General features: G+C 34.7%; 1 protein-coding gene across 2 annotated transcripts in view; it reads right to left on the bottom strand.

Annotated features, from left to right (window-relative positions):
- The window catches only part of POLK (DNA polymerase kappa), a 62,168-nt gene that overhangs the window by 6,638 nt on the left and 34,965 nt on the right, over positions 1 to 20,565 (bottom strand). The window contains exons 4-11 of one of the 2 annotated variants that reach the window (XM_082651521.1): positions 20,211 to 20,363; positions 16,441 to 16,572; positions 13,129 to 13,282; positions 9,360 to 9,599; positions 8,069 to 8,193; positions 6,585 to 6,751; positions 4,172 to 4,204; positions 881 to 977 (exon numbers count right to left, since the gene is read on the bottom strand). In XM_082651521.1, coding sequence (XP_082507647.1) covers positions 881 to 977; positions 4,172 to 4,204; positions 6,585 to 6,751; positions 8,069 to 8,193; positions 9,360 to 9,599; positions 13,129 to 13,282; positions 16,441 to 16,572; positions 20,211 to 20,363 — 1,101 coding nt within the window. The remainder of the gene's footprint in view (positions 1 to 880; positions 978 to 4,171; positions 4,205 to 6,584; positions 6,752 to 8,068; positions 8,194 to 9,359; positions 9,600 to 13,128; positions 13,283 to 16,440; positions 16,573 to 20,210; positions 20,364 to 20,565) is intronic. The other variant, XM_082651522.1, reaches the window with a different exon arrangement.

Here is a 20,565-nt window from a genome sequence, read left to right as displayed (position 1 = left end):
GGTAAAACAAAAATACTGTCTGGATTTAGTTAACAGAAATGTGTTAGTGTCAGTTTTGCTAATGTACTATGATAATATAAGATGTTAATAATGAGGGAAACTGGGTATACTGGACATCTTGATAATATCCTTGTACCTATTCTATAAATCTGAAATGATTCTAAAATTAAAAGTTTATTTAAAAAATTTTAAAAAAAGAACTCTCTATATATTTAAGGTATAAAAGAGAAGGATTATAAGAAAATATTCATCAGATATCCCTTTCTTTGTAATAACTTTTTATTGCTTTTGTATTATACTTTGTAATAACCCTACCTCTGTTTTGAGAATGTTGGAAAAATACTAAACATGGATTGTTGTGAGTGAAGATTATACAATACAAAGTTCAAAGCCTTCCAGGTTTTGTTCTCAACGTGTTAAGCAACCTGGATTAAGGCCTTGAAACAAAATGCCTATTCCAGAAGGTCACTGTCTACCTGACAATGACATTAAAGGATAATTGGAAAGGCATTTATAACAAGCACAGTTCTAGGGAAATCCTTCCCTATCCCTTATTCTTTACTGCCAATATAACTCTGATTTTGAACTTATTCAAATGTACTCCCAAGGTAATATAAACTTCTCTGGAATTATACTGGAACCACTCCAACCTCATAAGTTGCTTCTCATAAAATGACCTCATCATAGGCCTCAGATAAGGGTCAGAATTCAATTTGTCTCTATTGAAGACAAGAATTCTCTTTTCTGACACATCCCAATTTGTATTTAAATGCAAAATCTAACTCTTGGTTTAAGGTAGCTTTTTATTATTAAAAATTTAAGGTAGCTTTTTATTATTAAAAATTTAGAAAACTAAGAACACTGCATAAAAATGAAGTACCTTAAGTCCTTCTTTCTGCAGGTCTTGAGCAAGTTCACTGCAAAGTTCTTGGCACAAGCTGTACTGTTCTTCTGCTTTACTTATCTCACTGAATGTCCTAGAAAGGCAAGAATGATTTTGGTGCACAAAGTAAACTACAATTCAGTATACTTTAGAAATGATATAGTACATGTAAATGGCCTAGCATTAAGTTATATTTTCTACAGTACAAAGTTTTCAGATGAACTAAGATATGATTAAGTAAAAACATCCAAGATCTTCTTAAATAATGGGAGATTGTTTATAGCTAAACTGATTAGCAAAGGTGCTTTTGCTCTCTACAATATGTTTTAAAAGATGATTAAAGTCACCAACATATAAGGATAATGCCCTCAAAACTTACAAAACATTAGGATACATATGTATACAAACTCTGCTACAGAGGATTATCTTAAGAAAGTACAAATGAGAACAACATTCCAATTACTGCATGTGTATTTTCTGTAAGCGAATTATCTTCAAGTAGATTTAAGGGGTTGGTTCGTGGCACCTACATAAAGTCATCTAATAGGCAACCGGAAATGGAGGGCTGGTAAGATTAAATGTAGAACTTGTGACTTCATCTGCACAAGGGTATTGAAAGGTCATATTAACATAAAGACACTAAAGAGAGAGTGGGGTAACCAGTAAAAAAGCCCGAGCAAACCCTGAATAGTCATTCAGTGAAAAGTCCCGCTTCTAACTATTCCCAGCTACCCAGTTCTCTTCCCTAGTGGCAACCAATATTGCCAGCTTCCTATTCATTATTTATTCCTCTAGAATACTGTATGTATATAAAAGCAAACAAGCAAACATTTCCCCTATATAAACAGTAGAATATTAGATACATTATTTACCACTTTGCTTTTCTCATTCATCTTGGTGAGAGTTCCCTATAAATAATTTCATTTATATATGGCAGCATAAATTCTAATTTAAAGATGTAAGATCATTTAACCAATCCTCTATTTGTAGAAACTTATTTCCAATCTTTTGCTATCACAAAAAAAAATGCAGTGCATAACCATGTATACATGTAAAATGACATGTGATTACACCAGTGGAATGTATGCCTAGAAAAAGAACTGTGGGATCAAAGTACATGTGTATCTGTGATCTTGATAGATACTGCCAAATTGCTTGCCCCCTGTGGTAGGCAAAATAATGGTCCTCGAAGATGTTCAAATCCTTATCTCTCAGAATCTAGTACTTTACATGGTGAAATGAACTTTACAGATGTGGTTAAATTAAGATGAGGTGATTATCCTGAATTATCCAGGTAGGTCCACTGTAATCTCAAGGGTCCTTGTAAGAAGAAGGCAGGAGGGTAAGAGTCAAAGAAAGACAAAATGTGAGAGTTGAAGATAGAGAATGGGGCCGTGAGCCAAAGAATGCAAGAAGCCTCTAGAAGCTTTTAGAAAGGAAATGGATTCTTCTCTGGGGCCTCTAGAAGGAATGCAACCCTGATGACACCTTAATTTTAGGACTGCTGACCTTCAGAATTGTAAGAGAATAAATTTGTGGTAATTAGTTATACCACCAATAAGAAACTAGTACACCCTCCTTTAGAGTTTAATAGCTTTTTCACTCCCATAGTCTTGCCAATAGAGTGTGCATCTTTGCCAACTTAATTAGTGAAAAATGCTATCTCAGAGAATTTTCAATCTGAATTTCTTAAATTATACGGAGACTGAGATTATTTTCACATGTTTATAAAGCCATTTGTACCATCTTTTCTGTTAACTAATTAGATCTTTGGTCACTTTTTTCTATTGGTTTGATGGCCCTTTCTTAAGAAATATTAATATTAGTTAATATTAATATTCTTGTACAGCAAGCAATGTTCTCAATAACAAAAGACAAAATAGAAGAAAAAATCATTAAATAGGACGATACTATCTCACTTTTGGATGCTTTTTTCCCCTCTTTTCCTTTGATTGCTTTTATGTAAATCACAGCCTAAAACAACAATTTTTATCAGTCATTTACTGATAAAGTGTGTTGTCTTGTAAAAGTCATTCATCTTTTCTAGGGAACCCCCTTGCACTGTTGGTGGGAATGTAAATGGATACAGCCACTATGGAGAACCGTATGGAGGTTCCTTAAAAAACTAAAAATAGAATTACCATATGACCCAGCAATCCCACTACTGGGCATATACCCAGAGAAAACCATAATTCAAAAAGACAAATGCAACCCAATGTTCATTGCAGCACTATTTACAATAGCCAGGTCATGGAAGCAACCTAAATGCCCATCCACAAATGAATGGATAAAGAAGATGTGGTACATATATACAATGGAATATTACTCAGCCATAAAAAGGAATGAAATTGGGTCATTTGTAGAGATGTGGATGGACCTAGAGACTGTCACACAGAGTGAAGTAAGTCAGAAAGAGAAAAACAAATATTGTATATAAACACAAATATGTGGAATCTAGAAAAATGGTACAGATGAACTGGTTTGCAAGGCAGAAATAGAGAACAAATATGGACACCAAGGGGGAAAAGGGGTGGTGGTGGAGGTGGTGGGATGAACTGGGAGATTGGGATTGACATGTATACACTAATATGTATCAAATAGATAACTAATAAGAACCTGCTGTATAAAACATAAATAAAATTTAAAAAAAAGTCATTCAGCTTTTCCGATCATGAATAACATATGTGCAAAATGAACACAACCTTATACTAGGTCCGCGGTTCTTAAATGTCTTAGTGGAACTTTGGTTCTTTGAGGAGATAAGTGAGGGACTTTTCAAACAATGACATATTTCCCAAAACAATAAGGTTCCATCAAGATTTCATTTGACTTCAAACAAGATTGTAAACCACTGAACTAGATCACCTCTAAGCTCTTGTTCATCAGTATCTTACTATTTGATGTCTATGGTTATTCACCAATATTTGAAGAACTTCAGGAAGAATTTCCATCATCATTTCTTAAATTTCCCAAATAACTACTCAGTATAATTTTTCTTATAAATAAGCCTATAAATTAAGATTTAGAATCCTAAAATGCTTGGTTTTCACTGAATAGGAACAAAACCAACATTTAAAAAAATAACTGCAGTTAAATTTTTTCCCATTGAGAGCACAGCAAGCAAAGACAATAAAGCATTGCACTGGAATATTTACTGTAGTAGTATCAACTGATGAAAATTGTTACTTGGTTTGCAAATAGATTTTTAAATTTCAGTGAGAATTTACTAAAAATTAAAAATTAGTTTAAAATAATACAAATTATGAATAATTAGTAACAAAACATTACCTCTCAACACTCATGCTTTTCCTCTCTCCATCCCTTGAAATTAAAAAAAAAAAGCTTTTATTTGCTTTCTCAAAGAAGACTGAATTTCTTTTAGTCAACCAAGATGATTTTACATCAGTTACCCTTTAGAGATCTCAATGTTTTAGATTAAAAGTTATACATCATGCAACACAGTGAGTTTTTTAATCTAAAAATAAAACTATCACCAAAGAATGTAGAAAGATATGCTAATATAATTACATGTGTGATGGATCAAGTCTATATCTATCAAAGACAACAAATTTGAAAACAGGATGATATTATAAATTGTTTCTATTAAAAGTCTGAATATAAAAAATCACAACTTACAAAAACCAACAGAAGGTAGTAGCATAATGGCTTGCAGTTATAAGATATAATTAAATTTTAAATAATTTAATATCCATTATCTAGTTTTTGGCCTAGTACATTAATAATAGCCTATTTATTATTCACTTATACCACTCTATAGAAGCTCAGTTAAAATTTGCCATACAGCAATAGGATGATGGTTGGGAATCTGAACCACCTAGTTTGGTTGGATTCTAGCTGCTCTGGTAGGAGCAGTTAAAACCAAAAAGCTGAAATGACATGTAGATTATTCATTTTCCTACTATTTCACAAACCAATTATGAATCAAGCACTGTTCTAGGCCTTGGAGATAACAGTAATGAACAAAACAGACCAAGTGCCTGCCTTTAAGAAACTTATATTTTAGGGACTTCCCTGGTGGCACAGTGGTTAAGACTCCGCGCTCCCAATGCAGGGGGCCTGGGTTCGATCGCTGGTCAGGGAACTAGATCCCACATGCGTGCCACAACTAACAGTTCGCATGTCACAACTAAGGAGCCTGCAAGCCACAACAAAGGAGCCCGCCTGCCACAACTAAGACTCAGTGCAACCAAATAAGTAAATTAAATAAATGTCAAAAAAAATAGTTATAAAGAAACTTATATCTTAGTGGAGGGAGACAAATAAACATAGCAGTAAATATGGAACAGGTTAGAAGGGGAGAAGTACTACAGATTAAAAAATAAAGCAAATTAAGGAAACAGAGAATGTTGATAGAAGGGAAGGTAAGTTTGCTATTTTATATGGTTAAAAATTACCTATGAATTTCACTTAAAAGCATTACCTGCATCTCTACCACAGGTTAATATGTGCTATATTATATTAAAAACTGTATTGTTTTCAAGCACTATGGAAATAAAAAGAGGATAATTTTTGGATTAAAGAAGAAAGTTTTATTTCTCATCACCTTCATGTACTGGATTATTTATAGTACTGTGATGTCTTTCTCTTATCTTTCATTATATCCACTCAAGATCAAAGTCAGCTACCTGGACTTGAAAGAATGAGGAGCATGGAGAGATGAGAAAAATAATAGCACATGCCTTGCAATCTCTGTAAGATATAGCAGGTCTAATTGGTTAATCAAACTTATTTTACATGCCTCCTCAGTAATCTTCTTGTTTTCCTTTAGTTTAACTATATGAATATAAAAGAGTTATTTTGAGGGCAGGCTAACAAGATGATAACGAAATCGTAAAAATAGTGCCCAGTGTTAATTTTCATTCTTGTTTTTAGTGCCTTCTTTTCACCCACCCTAAACAGTGTACCCTTCTAGCTCTGGGATCCTTCTTTTTAAGACCTGGATGAAAGAGTGGCAGGGAGGAAACACAGGCCCTCTCCTCTAGCCGTTTCCTCTTCTCTTAGATCTTTGCATGGCTGGCCCCTTCAGGTCTCTGTCTCTGGAGAACCGCTGCCAACCCCATCTCTTACCCCCCAAGTCAACATCTATGTGCCCCCACTCTGCCTTACTTTCTCCATTTGTTTATTTGGTTACTTTCTATTTCCCACACTACTCTGCAAACTCCATGAAGGCAGGACTTTGTCTTGTTTACTGCTATTATCCCCAGTGCCTAGAACAGTGCCTAACGCAAAGTACTCAGTACTGAATGAATGAATCATTTACAAATCTGGAAAAGAGAAGAAATACAGGTAGTTCATGAAGGCTTTCAAGGAATCGTTAAGTCTACTTGCTTTAAAGGGTGAGTTCTGCAGTATGAGCCATCTTTCTCACCCCCACAATCTGATCACCAATATTCTTACGTTCTGAACAAAGAACAAGGCAGGTACAGAAAAGAAAGCACCCATCATTCCTCTTATCCCTCTATCCAAATGTTGTAGCCAACAACCTAGGAGTGATTTTTTATTCCTCTTTTCCTTTTCTCTCACAACCAATCTTTTGACTCTAATTCAAAAATTATATTCTGAATTGAGTTAGCCTAAAAGAAATTTAAAACATGTTATCCTTGTAGTCTCTATCTCAATGGTGAAAACTGTTATTTCAGCAAATGCTAAAAAAAAGCAGAATAATTATAAATACAGATACCTTGCCAGCTGTGTTGAACCTAGACCCAGGGAAATATGAAGGAAATAATGCCAAGATGTTTCAGAGAAAAGGAGAGAAAGTAATGCCCTCTGTTGGTATAGTTCTGTACAAGTAATAATTCCAAGGGCCTTCAACATTTTCTCTGTAACTTTTCCTATTCCAGAAACCTAGAAAAGAATCAACTTATCATTAATACATTTTGAAATTAAGATAAGAAGTGATATTATAATCTCATCATATATTTTATAACTAATAAAAGGTATAAATAATGTGCCTAGTTTCAAAAGTCACACAAGAGAACGGCTTTAGTTACTTTTTGGCTATATTTCCTAAACTAGTGTTCCATGAAAATTAAAAATTTTAAATTCCATGGAATTTTTAAAAAGCATTTAAAAAAGAGTTCTGCGGTCATATAAACTTGGGGAATGGTAGGATAAACAACTTTTTATTCCCTTTTAATTTTTTAAAACTGAAGTATAGTTGACGTACATTATATTAGTTTCAGGTGTACAACACCGTGATTCAACATTTATATACGTTATGAATCAATTACCACAGTAAGTCTAGTAATCATCTGTCACCATACAAAGTTATTATAATATTACTGACTATAGTCTCTATACTGTACATTACATCCCATGACTTTTTTTTTATGACTCCAAGTTTGTACCTCTTAATCTTCTTTACCTATTTTGCCCAACTCCCCACCCCTTCCCCTCTGGAAACCACCAGTTTGTTCTCTGTAACAATCAGTCTGTTTCTAGGATAAACAAACTTTAAATGAACTTTTTTACTGTAAGAATTATGAATCTTCAATAAATTAATATCTCTTGTGACCCACCAAGGGTGGTACATTCCAAAGTTCTTTGACCCCAGAACGTTTTTTAACAGAACACCCATTCATACCTTAAAAATACATTGGAAAACACTGCTTTATAGCTATATTTTATATATACTAAGTTATTCAGTAGTCATTATACATTATATATTTTGATATAGACTTTCTTCTGAGCGTTGAAAATGTTTATTTAGATTCACTAATACACATTATGCTGAGTCAGGAAAGCAGGCCCTAGAACGTCAAATAGTGTATAGTACAATCATTATTTTTTAAAAAGCATATATATACAGAATAATCTAGAAGCTGTAAAAAATAATAAAATATACCCTTTCTATAATCCCTGAGGAATCATTTTACCATTTTAAAGATGGTAAAGTATTTGGGTTTTTTTTTTCTGGTCAAAAACAATTAAAATTCTAAATCTTTTCAACAAACTTTTCAACAGACAAGCTTCCTAAACCTCACTTTTAGGATTTCATAGAAAGATTTCTTCAAGTCCTAATTAAATCATCCATTATCATTCTTGCTTGTTAGCTATCATTTTAAAAAGTTTCTGAAAGAATGATTACTATCATCCTAAATAGTATTTCTTCAGAATACCGAGTATATATATATAGATGACAAATTTTGCATAAAATTTCACCTTTCTAATGGGTAAGTCCTTGATGAAGTCCATCACAGCTTGTCTATTAGGGAGAATTTGGTATTGTCCATTTGGTTTATTCTTATCACTGCATACTTTCGCTAACATTGTATTTGGTGCAATGCCTTAAAAGAAAAACACTCTGATGACTCAAAGAACATGATATGCATGATTTTAAAATATGTGATAACAACACAGAAAAAATATTAAATGCAAAAATCTGAACTGTGGAATGCTACTTTAAAAATAACATTTGATTACTATCTATCTCCCCAGGGCTTGCTATGGTTTTAGGAAAAGGAATTGTATTAGTTATTGTGGCAGCAGAAATGAGGAATATTTAAATCTCCATGGTATTTTAAAGTCTAAGAGTAATTTCTGAGTTTAAGTGATATTATTAGTTTACTTACTATATTTAGTAGGAATACAGGGCTGTCTTACAGAAAAGATGGAGAATATAATTTAGGATGGATGTTTACTCTTTGAAAAGGTCTCCTGTATAGATTATCCACATAAAGAAAAAAAAAAAAACAAAGATTCTGTTTCCAGTATGTTTAAAACAATGATAATGAAATGCGTGTATCCTTTTTATGCTACTCACAAAGCAAATTACCCCTTTTCAGAGAGGTGTTTTATAATTTCTAGGTGTCTTAATGATTAAGATAACTTGAAATAGGTATATTCAACTATGATCATCAAATAGTTCAATTTTTATACACATTTTTCTAAAATTTATTACTTATTTTCAGGCTTTGGCATAGGAAGAAAAGACTAACCCAATCATAATATGGCTTTCTTAAGATAATCTAGGGTCCTCATGAATATCAGTTTCTATGCTAAGACACAGTGATACCCTCATGAGTTATTGGCATATGTAAAGCTCTTTTTCCCTTCACCAGATGATCCTAGATTGCTATGTTGCTAGTTGGTGTTTTTTCCTGTCTAATCCATATTTTGTGTGGACATCTGTGGTCTCTCTTGCACTGTAAGTCTTCAAAGGGAAAACAAAGTATTATGTCCCAAACCAATTAAAATATATTTTGTGTTTCAAAAAAGATCGCTACATGAGCTTTATGATAAGTTTTTGCTTTGGACACATGGGTTTTTGTGCTTAATTCCAATTTACCTATAGGTTCACAGTATTCTGAATAGGTATATTGTCAGAAGTTAATAAAAAAACAGCTAAGTAAAATGTTATTCTACACTTTATAGTGAGAAACTACTAATATTACACTATGTTAGCTAGTCTGAAAATTATAACTATTGGAACCATCAATATCCTTTTAAGTACCTGCACTGGCTGTCAGTGTAGTTTTTTGCTCGATTCTGAAACGAATTTCCTTTACCACTTCCTCAGCTGATGTTCCAAAAACAATTGAGTTTTGGAGTATTTGAAGATTATTCAGTTCTTCAAAGTTCACTTGGAAAGGATTTCCTGGGGACTGCAAATCAGGAGGACTATCTTCAAAAAGTAGAGGAGAGATGGATCGTTCCTGCTCACGCAGTTTATTAACTTCCTTTCCTGGTTTATCTAAATTATAAACAGCAACAGTAATTCATCTTCATTTTAAAAAGTACATACTTCATAAATTAGGTTTCCCTACAGTCTTTCTAAAGACAAAACAAATCTAGTTTAGTTCGCTTTCTAAGAACCAAGGTCAGAAATGTTAGCATTTATATTTTTAACTGTTTACCAAAGAAAACACTGATTCTAAGTTTTTCTTAAAAGAAATATTATCCATTTCCATTGTATACATTTTAAAACGAAATATCTTATGTAAATCTCACTAATTTTTGTACTGAAATTAATTGAAACCCAGAATTGGAATTAGATTCACAGTACTTTTTTCTCAAAAAGATGAAAGGTTTTTTTCCTTTACTCATCTCTAGAGGAAAAGAAGAACCTTCTTAAATTAGAATTTAGGAATAAGGAAAAAGGTGTTAAGCAACATACAGCAATTATGCCTGAAAGATAAATTTTGCTTTTGGAGGGGGAAAAAAGCCTAAAAAATTTTTTCATTCATGGAAGAACTTTTCAAATGTTAAATAATCTGAATTTTCTTCTTTCAAATGCTGATTTTAATTTTGACTTGTTTGTTTATAAAGTATCACTTTTACTAAGAGCACATCTGAAATCAATAGAAATTACTTCTGGAAGTTATATTTCTTTAAATATATAAATTCTTAAGGTCTAATCAGATTAACAGTGGTCCAAGTTTAAGAGCGAGAAGCCTTCGTTATTATCAAAAGGCAGTAAACTAATATTAATATTAAAAAGTAAAGTAAAAAACCTAATCTGGTTATTATCTCATTTTAGTTGCATTTTTCATAAATGAACTGTGAAATACACTTAAATCTATACAGATACTAAAAATGTCCTTATGAACAAATCCATTGAAGACTTTACTTTCCGGGCTTAATGGAGGAGAAATCAGTTGAAGTGTAAAATTGATAAAAACTAAGATTAACAACAGAGCTTTCTCATCCACTTCATAATTTTATTACATATAAATGTTTTCCAAATTAAGGTAAATACAGATGCAAAAATTAAATTTCTAGTTTCAAGACACATATACTTAAAAAATGAAGATGGCCTTTTCAAGAGATTTTATAAAGATAATATAAATAAAATGACAGACACCTAATTAGTTTCAAATTTTTAAGTATGTAATATGAATTAAGTTACAGACAGGTATTTTCCAAATCTGAATTCCCAGGCCATATACAAAACAAGCCTTATTTTCAAACTTACACTAGCCGTTATTTATGTACTTTAGTTCCTTTCATTTTCCATTATCTGGTTTTAAAATGCAGAGCAATTCAGGGGGATTAAGACTAAGGCACAGCTGAAATGGTATTTACCTGGACCCTCTTTTTCCCAACTAGATGTGTGAAAGTCAAGGTAAAGAGCTACGGAAAACCTGCAGGCCACGTAAGGCACGTTCACAACCTCCTTCTGCAGTTCCTTATGCCATGTTTTGTACCTCATGCTTCTATCACACTGCCCTCAGGTGAGTCACTGATAGCAGGACACTACAGCAGAAAGCAAAGCATGCTGTTTTCAGGTTCATTGTTTAGAGCCGCTGCTGAATGGTGTAGTTATCGTTTCAATCTGTCTACTTCTCTGCGAGGCCTGGCTATGCAACCAACCGCTGAAGTGGTTTCTTATTTGCTTTCTGAAAGAAATATCTTTATAAGCCTCATAACTGAGGTGATCAGCATATAAAAGTAAGGTTTCTTATAATTTGAAACAGTAGGATTAAGATCCCATCTGGATGGCAAGTGCTAAAAAGTATACGGTACAGTATTTTAGTTTTTTACATTGCCTGGCACCATCTAGATTTATGAGAGAATAAACATAAAATAATAATAATTATTATTTTATTTCTTTACAGACTGTGCCTTTTAGAAAAGGGGCAAACAGCAGAAAAATCCCTTGGACTTTAGAGGAAGGTATATCAACCACCTGCCACGACTCCAACTCACTGTTGACAGCTTCTCTGGGCATAATGTGAAATCAGACATGCCTGAAAGTCCAGTCGACAGGGACTTATATATGAAAAAAAAAAAGTTAAACTATTTAAATTGCTTAAGAATATGAAATACATGAAGAGGAAAGTACATAAATAAATATGTTAAAAGCAACGATATTAAAAATTCACATCCTCATAATAAGTGTGGACATATAGTAAATGAAAAGAACATTAGTAGAGAATGAAAACATTTACCTTAGTCCCAATATAATTTTTTTATAACATATTGTGAAAGTAGTTATTATAGGACACCCTCAGGGGATGCTTTGACGTAACTATTTAATGGCTCCCCTCCTTTCTCCTGTGAAAAGTAAGGAACTAACAAAGTAAGATTTTAAGCAAAGTGACATTAGACTTTGTGTGTCACTTCCTCAAACAATAAAGTTATACTAAGAGCAAAAAACCTTTTGCTCCAAGCCCCTGTGTCCAGAAATTATGTTTGTTTAATGTTTCTCTTAAAGAGAGAGACCTACTCCATTAGAGCTCTAAGTAAGGTAATAAAATTATGATTCAATGTCCATACTAAATTTGCTCCAAAGATGTGAGCCCCAAACAATGGTAAAGTTAGAATTTTATGGCATTGAGGATCTACCATTTTTGCTTCAGGGAAAGTTACAAAGAGCTTCCCCACCACAGCCTGTCCCCTCTGAAGCAGTTAATGAGTTGTACACATGAAACATGGCTATGGGTTTTGAGCAAACCCTCTATTTCTACCTTTTCATCCAGGTGAACTTTGCTCAGGGGTCCAGGGCAGTGCTGGCATTTGAAGTAATCACACCTCTGACAGAGGACTGAAAGCAGTACATGTATTATCTGCATGATTTTTGGCATTGTTTTGGGTAGGTAATAAGGGGCTCATTTGAATAAAACCTTGGGGTCATAAACTTGTTTCATTATATATAAAAAGAATCAAAATAAGATCTAAGGCCAAGAAGGGAGTTGGGGAGTCATTAATTTCGGCAAGGTTAAGAACAGCAATCACTGTATAAACAGATTATAGAAAATTTGGGAAATAAAGAAAAAAAACCCACCCAATATTTTGATATGTTCAAGGCTAATTAAAAAAAGAATCTATTTTCTATTAACAGCTACATAAAAAGGCCACTATAAACAAAGAACCTCCTCAGATTCAAGGCAATCCAACCCCTGGTTAGTTATATCTTATGGAAAAAACTGCTATGAAATTACTTTGTTTAGGGACTCTGCACACTCTTAAAGTCTGGAGATTTAACAATCTCATTTGATTTAAAAGTGGCATTCCACACATTTATCTCAGAAAACCCACTTGGTTGTGCCGTGCAGCTTGTGGGATCTTAGTTCCCCACCAGGGATCAAATCCGTGCCCCCTGCAGTGGAAAGCGTGGAGTCCTAACCACTGGATCACCAGGGAATTCCCTGATTTTTAATTTTTAATACTTTTTCATAATAAAGCTATATTTAGTCCTGCACCTATGCATCCTAATGAGTTAACTGGTTAATTCAAAGGATTTTTTGTTTTTAGTCTGAGCATTCTAATAAATTGCTTACCATTTTCTAGAGAGTTCCCTGTTTTGATGAAATACTTCCTTTTGTCCTCAGGCCAATTTTGTCTTTCCTCTAAATGCTTTGTTATATTCACGTAGGCTTCATCAAGACTCATGGCCATAAAATTGGGATCATAATCAGCAAGTATTTCCTTAACCTTCGAAAGGAACAAAATGGTTTAATTTTGCTGCCAAAGTAAAACGTGCCACATACAGCTGATAAGAAACATTAATATTCTTACTTTGCAACTATAGTAAGGATTCTATAATCAATAGCTCATGGATTTAGAGAATAAATAATTTACTGCTAGGGCAAGTTTGTCCAAATTCTCTTTTGTATTAAAGTAGATCACAAAGGCAGAAGACCATGAAATAGCTTCATTTGATTCAATCTCTATTTAGCCACCTATATCTATATATAATAAGTGATTCAAATAAACAACAACATCATTCTGATAGGCCCAGAAAAAATGGTGAAGCAACATAATTTTAGGTGGCAAGTCAAAAGCGGAAGTGGGAACAATAGGATCCTGCTCTCCTTTACCTTTTACTATTGTTTTTGTTCTTCTTTTTCTTAGGTAAGAAGTGGATTTATTTATTTAGTTAGTTATTTTTAAATTTTATTTACTTATTTATTTATTTTTGGACTGCGTTGGGTCTTCGTTGCTGGGCGCGGGCTTTCTCCAGTCGTGGTGAGCGGGGGCTACTCTTCGTTGTGGTGTGCAGGCTTCTCATTGCGGTGGCTTCTCTTCTTGCAGAGCACGGGCTCTAGGCTTGCAGGCTTCAGTAGCTGTGGCGCATGGGCTCAATAGTTGTGGCTCGTTGGGTCTAGAGCACAGGCTCAGTAGTTGTGGCTCATGGGCTTAGTTGCTCCGCAGCACATGGGATCTTCCCAGACCAGGGATTGAACCCATGTCCCCTGCACTGGCAGGCAGATTCTTAACCACTGCGCCACTAGGGAAGTCCCCAAGTCAACTTGTTTAGAGAGAGACACACTCCACAGCCAGAGCGTGGGCCATTTCAGAAGGTGAGAGCGGCCTTGGGAGAAACACACTCCACAGACAGAGCGTGGGTCATTTCAGAAGGTGAGAAAGGCCCGTTTTTGTTCATTTTAAAAAGGAATACTCATACATGAAGGTATTATGTTGCTTTAGAAAGTGGTTCTACTCCAATTAATTATAATATGTCCATAAAACTCCACTCAGTACACACACTAATGCATGTATCCATTCAGAAAACAAAAATCAGGATTTAGAATGGAAAAGATGACAAAATCTGTAGTGTAAGTCTGTGTCTATATTAAATGATGGGGAAAAGTCTGGAGTTGCATCTTGGGATAAAAGAAATATGTAAAGAGATCAGAATCTCTGCATGATTCCAGAAATGCCTTTTATATAAGATAGTTTTATTATATGAAAGTTTTTTTTAACCACTTAAGTATTAGCTGAAGTTAGAGGAACTGGTTGCCAAAATAATATGTATATTAGAAAAACATACTTGCTGAATTTTGTTATGTTTCACCTAGTGTTTAAAAGCTGTCTGCCTTATCATGAGAAAATTTTTTTTGATGCTTTATAAAAAGAAAGCATTTTAGCTTAATATAATTATGAACAGCTGAGTCAAAGGTAATTTTAGAAAATGGTGGCATAAAACTTGGCCAAGCTTTACTCAGAGAGTACCTTAATTAGCTTTGTTCTTGTAGAAGAAACCAATTCTACAATGTGCTCAAATGGAATCTTTCTAGTGAAAATGAAACTCTGGAACGTCTGTAGTTGGCAGCCAACTAAGATTATTCTGAATGAGAAGTACTCTCTGGAGACAATGAACACTCACTAACTTCCTTTACACAGGATACTGCTTTAAGAACAAATATAGACAGACTCCAGTAAAAATCAAGCACTTAGGCTTGGAGAGCAGTTAAAGCTATTCCATTCTTTTTGGATAAAACGAAAATGGCTTTTTCTTACACGTTTAAACCAAGCCATAAATATTAATGCATTTATAATCAGTGAATTTGCACTGTAGTTCATTTACAGATAAGAATCCATTTGTCATCTGCAAATAAACTAGTTAGATCCTGATTGAATTTGAAGAAAGATTTCTCCATCTTATGTAAATAACTAAAGAGAACTAAAAGCAATTTAGTTCTCATTGTCGTACTGTCAGAAGTTTTACTGAGTTAAAGTAGAAGTTAAAAAAATTCTTACAAAGTCTTTGGAGGATTTTCAAACTTATTAAAAGCTTATAATATTTATGGTTGGCATTTTATCTCTACTTAAGAATACAGTAAAACAGATAAGCAGTAACCTGTGTGAACCTGCTTCCCCTTCCCCACCACCTCTGCACATGTAGGCACAAAAGCACTTGCTTCCACAGGCTGTTTTTCAAAGAATTTTTTAAAACTTAAAAAAAACTGGGAGTGGAGTATCATTTTGATTTGGGGGAGGTTTCACTGCTAGGGGAAATGAGGTGGAATACAAATAAGAAGAGTGAATCTAAAGACAATTTACGAGACTAAATGGTAGTAAGTGGGAGGCCAGAGTTTTTAAGTGTTTCAATTCAGACAGCAGGCTTTAACACACTGCATTTTGCCACAGTAGTCTAAAAATGTTTGAGGTCGTATACTAAAATTTCAATTTATGACTGAAGTTTTAGCAGTGCCATGATAGTCCAGTTGTTACCACAATTAGAGAAAAGGGCAGTTTTTCATATATGACAGTTTAGGCAATTTTAGTGAATCATCAAATCTTTATTTTTCAGAGAACCTTTTCAAAGCAATAGATTATTCCCCTTTTTCTTTGATTACACCCTCTGGATATTAAATGCTCATAAGCACCTTCCCTAGATTATGGGGCAAGGAGAGCAGCTAATCAAAATAAGTTAATTTTGTTACTGTTTAAAAACATTGATAAAAAATTTATTCAGAAAAGAGCTTGGAATTAATGACTTGGAATTAATTCTGTAGATTATAAATATAAGGTGATTCTAGAAGAAAATGTACATTGCACATTAACAGAAAAATAGCTAAAGTTAATTTAGGTTATAATTAAGGCAATTCAGAGTTTTCTGGGGAGATAAGAGTTTTCTATGCAGACAGAAAAACACATGGAAAAGCAAAGAACTGGGAAATAGAAGAGTGTATTCTGGACACACATGCAGCTCAGTATTTGACATATAAGCTGAGGAAGTGATAGAAGGGAGACTTAAAGGGATAAGCTAAGGCTAAATTCTGATGTGCTACAGCATTTGGACTTGACTCTGTAGATGATAGGAAATCAGCAGAAGGCTATAAGTAGGGGTGAGATATCAGACTTACCTCTCTACTCACAGCTCGGTATTTGTCAAAGTTTGGGGGCACTATAATAAGTTGTGGGCAGAGTCTTTTTGCAATGAATCCTGGCATGGCTGCACGAACACCAAATCTCCTTGCGTGGTAATTCGAAGTAGTCTGAAAGAAAATGGACCACATGGGGAAAAATATTCAAACCTAAATGGACATATTGATCCATGCTTTCAAAAGAAACATTACTGATGTGCATTTTCAATTCAAGGACATTTCTTTTATAGGCCACTGTCTCAAATCAAGCTTTGATTTTATCCTGTTATGGTATAACACCATGACCCTCTCCCACTGCTGTACCATATTTATAACGTGACGTGAGGTAATAAGCAAGACTGTGCTAATAAAAAGGTTCTCTTACATTTCCAGTAACTAAACTTCATTGGATTTAATGCATACCTGTAATATAGTATATATAAAAGTTTAGATGATAGTGGGTGATGTTACATTAAAGTAATAACATAGTAGTAGTCAAGTAATAGTTATAAAGCAATATAGTACAAATAGTATAGAAGTTACAAAAAGTAATAGTATGCAAAGTAATGGTATAGTATAATAGTATGGATTTGGAATTTTGTAAATTTTTGATCTAGAAAAAAACCAAAACAAAGTTCTAATATATGGTCAGTTAAATCAAGTCTCAAACATGAAGTGATTAAAGCATAAAAGAACTTTAAAAATTAAGCTTTATTTCTTAATGCTTGAATATCTTTTTTGGTGAAAACATTTTGACTACGAGATGGTACTAAACAATTAGAGTGTTGCAGCAAAAATAGAAATGAGACTTTTGTTTTCTGATAAACAAGGAAAATAAGGAATCAATGAATAGGCTGGGGAAACAGGACTGAAAGAGTTAAGCAATCTTGGTTATTCTTTAGCTGTTACTACTAACAAACACTTGTAGCTAGACTTGTCCTTCACAAAGCTGATTACTCTCTGACTCCATACAAATGACCCTTTGCACCTGGCACTTCTTCTCCCTCTACACTCCCTTGTAGCACTCTTCATTTCAGAAAGAAGGTCACGGGCCGATAATCACTGTCACCAGACCCAGTCGCTGAGCCTCCTGATGCCAGCTTTGGCCATGAATTTGCAGAAGAAAAGAAATGCAAGACCTTCATTACTTTGAGCCGTATCACCTACCCTAGACCACAAGCCCCAGGCTATACAAACTTCCCCTATTACCCAGGGAAGGGGCACAGCTCTTGAGGTGCTACCCTGCTGTTACCCCCTTTGCCTGGCAAAAGGAATAAAGCTACTCTTTTCTACTTCCTCCAAACCCTGTCTCCGTATTTTTTCTTCGGCATTGGTGGACAGGGAGCCAAAATTTTGTCATTGAGAGTAAAAAGAACATTACTTATTAAATCCTGTTGATGAAGATACCTGACAACAATCCAGATTAATGTGGCAGGCCATAGTACCATTTAAAAAAAACTAATCACAAATGGAATCTTTGGAATCTCAACTGAAAATTCAAAGAAAGCAAACAAAATCTACCAAATGAAAGCATTATTTCAGAATGATAATATAAATTTGCCATTAATGGTTTTCAAATGGTGTTTAAGAAATCTTGATAGTATTCAAAACTATGCTAATCCTTGGTCAATATTCTGGACTAGAAAGTGCAGACAGCACTTGAAGGACAAACCAATGCTTTAAATATAAATAAATCGAATGGAACTGATATAAAAGCTAGATCTACAGTAGAGTACAAACACAACTTTAGATGTCACTTCCTTTAACTTTTAGGTTTGTGGGGGATTATGAATCACAGCCACAACCTTTTACAGTTCCTCCTGTCAAAAGGTGGGTTCTGGTTCCTCATACCAAGAGACTTGGTTGTGACTTGTTTTGACCAAAAGAATGTGAGGGAGTGACATTATGCAAGTCCTGAAACCTAGGCATTAAAAAGTCTGCAGCTTCTGGAGAGCTTGGTTCAAGATGGTGGAGTAGAAGGACATGCGCTCACTCCTTATTGCAAGAGCACCGGAATCACAACTAACTGCTGAACAACCATCAACAGGAAGACACTGGAACTCACCAAAAAAGGTACCCCACATCCAAAGACAAAGGAGAAGCTGCAATGAGACAGTAGGAGGGGCGCAATTACAATAAAATCAAATCCCATAACCGCTGGGTGGATGACTCACAAACTGGAGAACAATTATACCACAGAAGTCCACCCACTGGAGCGAAGCTTCTGAGCCCCACATCAGGCTTCCCAACTGCGGGGGCGGCCAGCAACGGAAGGAGGAATTCGAAGGATATCGGGATTTGACTGCAGGACTTCTACGGGACCAGGGGAAACAGAGACTCTACTCTTGGAGGGTACACACGAAGTAGTGTGTGCATCAGGACGCAGGGGGAAAGAGCAGTGACCCCATAGGAGACTGAACCAGACCTACCTGCTAGTGTTGGAGGGTCTCCTGCAGAGGCAGGGGGTGGCTGTGGCTCACTGTGGGGACAAGGGCACTGGCAGAAGAAGTTCTGGGAAGTACTCCTTGGCGTGAGCCCTCCCAGAGTCCGCCATTAGCCCCACCAAAGAGCCTGTAGGCTCCAGTCCTGGGTCGCCTCAGGCCAAACAAATTACAGAATCATGAGCATAAATGGGTGTCCAGTAAGTACTGAAGGGGTTCATATATATAATTTCACATAAATATATGGTGATATATATTCTTAATAAAATTAAATATATTTTTTTCAAATATTAGTTGATGATTTGTAGGAGAGGAGAGTATCCTTTCCTACAAACACTGCTTTGGAACCAGGATTGTTAGTTGCCTGCATACTTGTGGGAGCAGAGATAATGAACAGATTACAGTTTTATAATAAAATAACTCGGGAATCAGGTTAATAGTTATCTAAGGCATTGAAAGGAGTAGAACAGGAAAGAACCTTCCTTATTTCTTTTGTATTTTTTTAATACCAAAACCCATATACTCCAGTTAGAGTTAGAATTGCTGTTTCTAATTCCCAACACATCTTTAGCTACACACAGCTATCCTGGTCACCTTTACCTTCTACGGTGAGGGTGGCAATAGGAAAAGCAACATAGTCACAGAAGTGCAAAGGTTTCAAGTCATGGAAAAAACCACTTAATTACAGTACTTACATTAATGAAACATGTTACTCCAAAACTGGTGCTGGCAAACTTTTTCTGTAAAGGTTCAAATACTTTAGGCTTTGCAGATCATATGGCCTCTGTTGCAATTACTAAACTCTGCTCTTTTAATGAAACAATAATAAATGAATGGGTGTGACAGTATTCCAATAAAATTTTTTAAATTTTTATTGGAGTATAGTTGATTTATAATGTTGTGTTCAATAAAATTTTATTTACAAAGTAAGGCAGCAGGCTGGATTTGGCCTGTAGGCCATTGTTTGCAAAACTCTGCTTTAGAATAACATTTCCTCTTCTTTCTTTTTCAGTTCTCTTTAACTAGAACAGTTACTTAAGAAAAATATAATTTGCAGCAGAAAGATACAATGCCACTCTACCATTTACCAGGTTTATAAATTTGGGGACATTATTAAACCCCTCTCTGAGTTTGTTTTCTTATCTGTCAAATGGAAATAAAAATTTGTACCTCAACTGATGTTGAAAGGATTCAGTAATTGAACACATATAAATACTCTGATAGAACTGGTGGAACTCAATAGTCTTTCCCCTTCGTGAACCAGTAAGGATTACTTGAATATGAATATGTCATGAACTTCCTATTTGTCTTTGATCTTTATCTACTTACCAACATACTCACTGATCCTACAGCAATGGGTTTATCCTTCAGTTCTGGATTGTCCCTCATTTCTACAGCTGCATAGAAAGCATCCATGTCAATATGTACTATGGTATTGTTCAGATCCCGGCTGTGTTCCAATTCCATTGCAAATCTGTCAACCTTAATTTTTAAAAAGTTAACATACTTTAGACAACACAGTATTGAAATACCACTAATCATAACACTAATCTTTTTTTTTTTTTTTTTGGCCAAGTGACTTGTGGGATCTTAGTTCCCCAACCAGGGATCGAACCTGCCCCATGGCAGTGAAAGAACCAAGTGCTAACCACTGGACCACCAGGGAATTCCCAACACTAATCTT

The sequence above is a fragment of the Grampus griseus genome (genome assembly GCF_964374135.1).
Source record: "Grampus griseus genome assembly, chromosome: 3".
In the NCBI taxonomy this organism is placed as follows: Eukaryota; Metazoa; Chordata; class Mammalia; order Artiodactyla; family Delphinidae; genus Grampus; species Grampus griseus.
The sequence above is the reverse complement of the archived record's forward strand: the minus strand, read 5'-3'. Positions and strand labels throughout refer to the sequence as shown.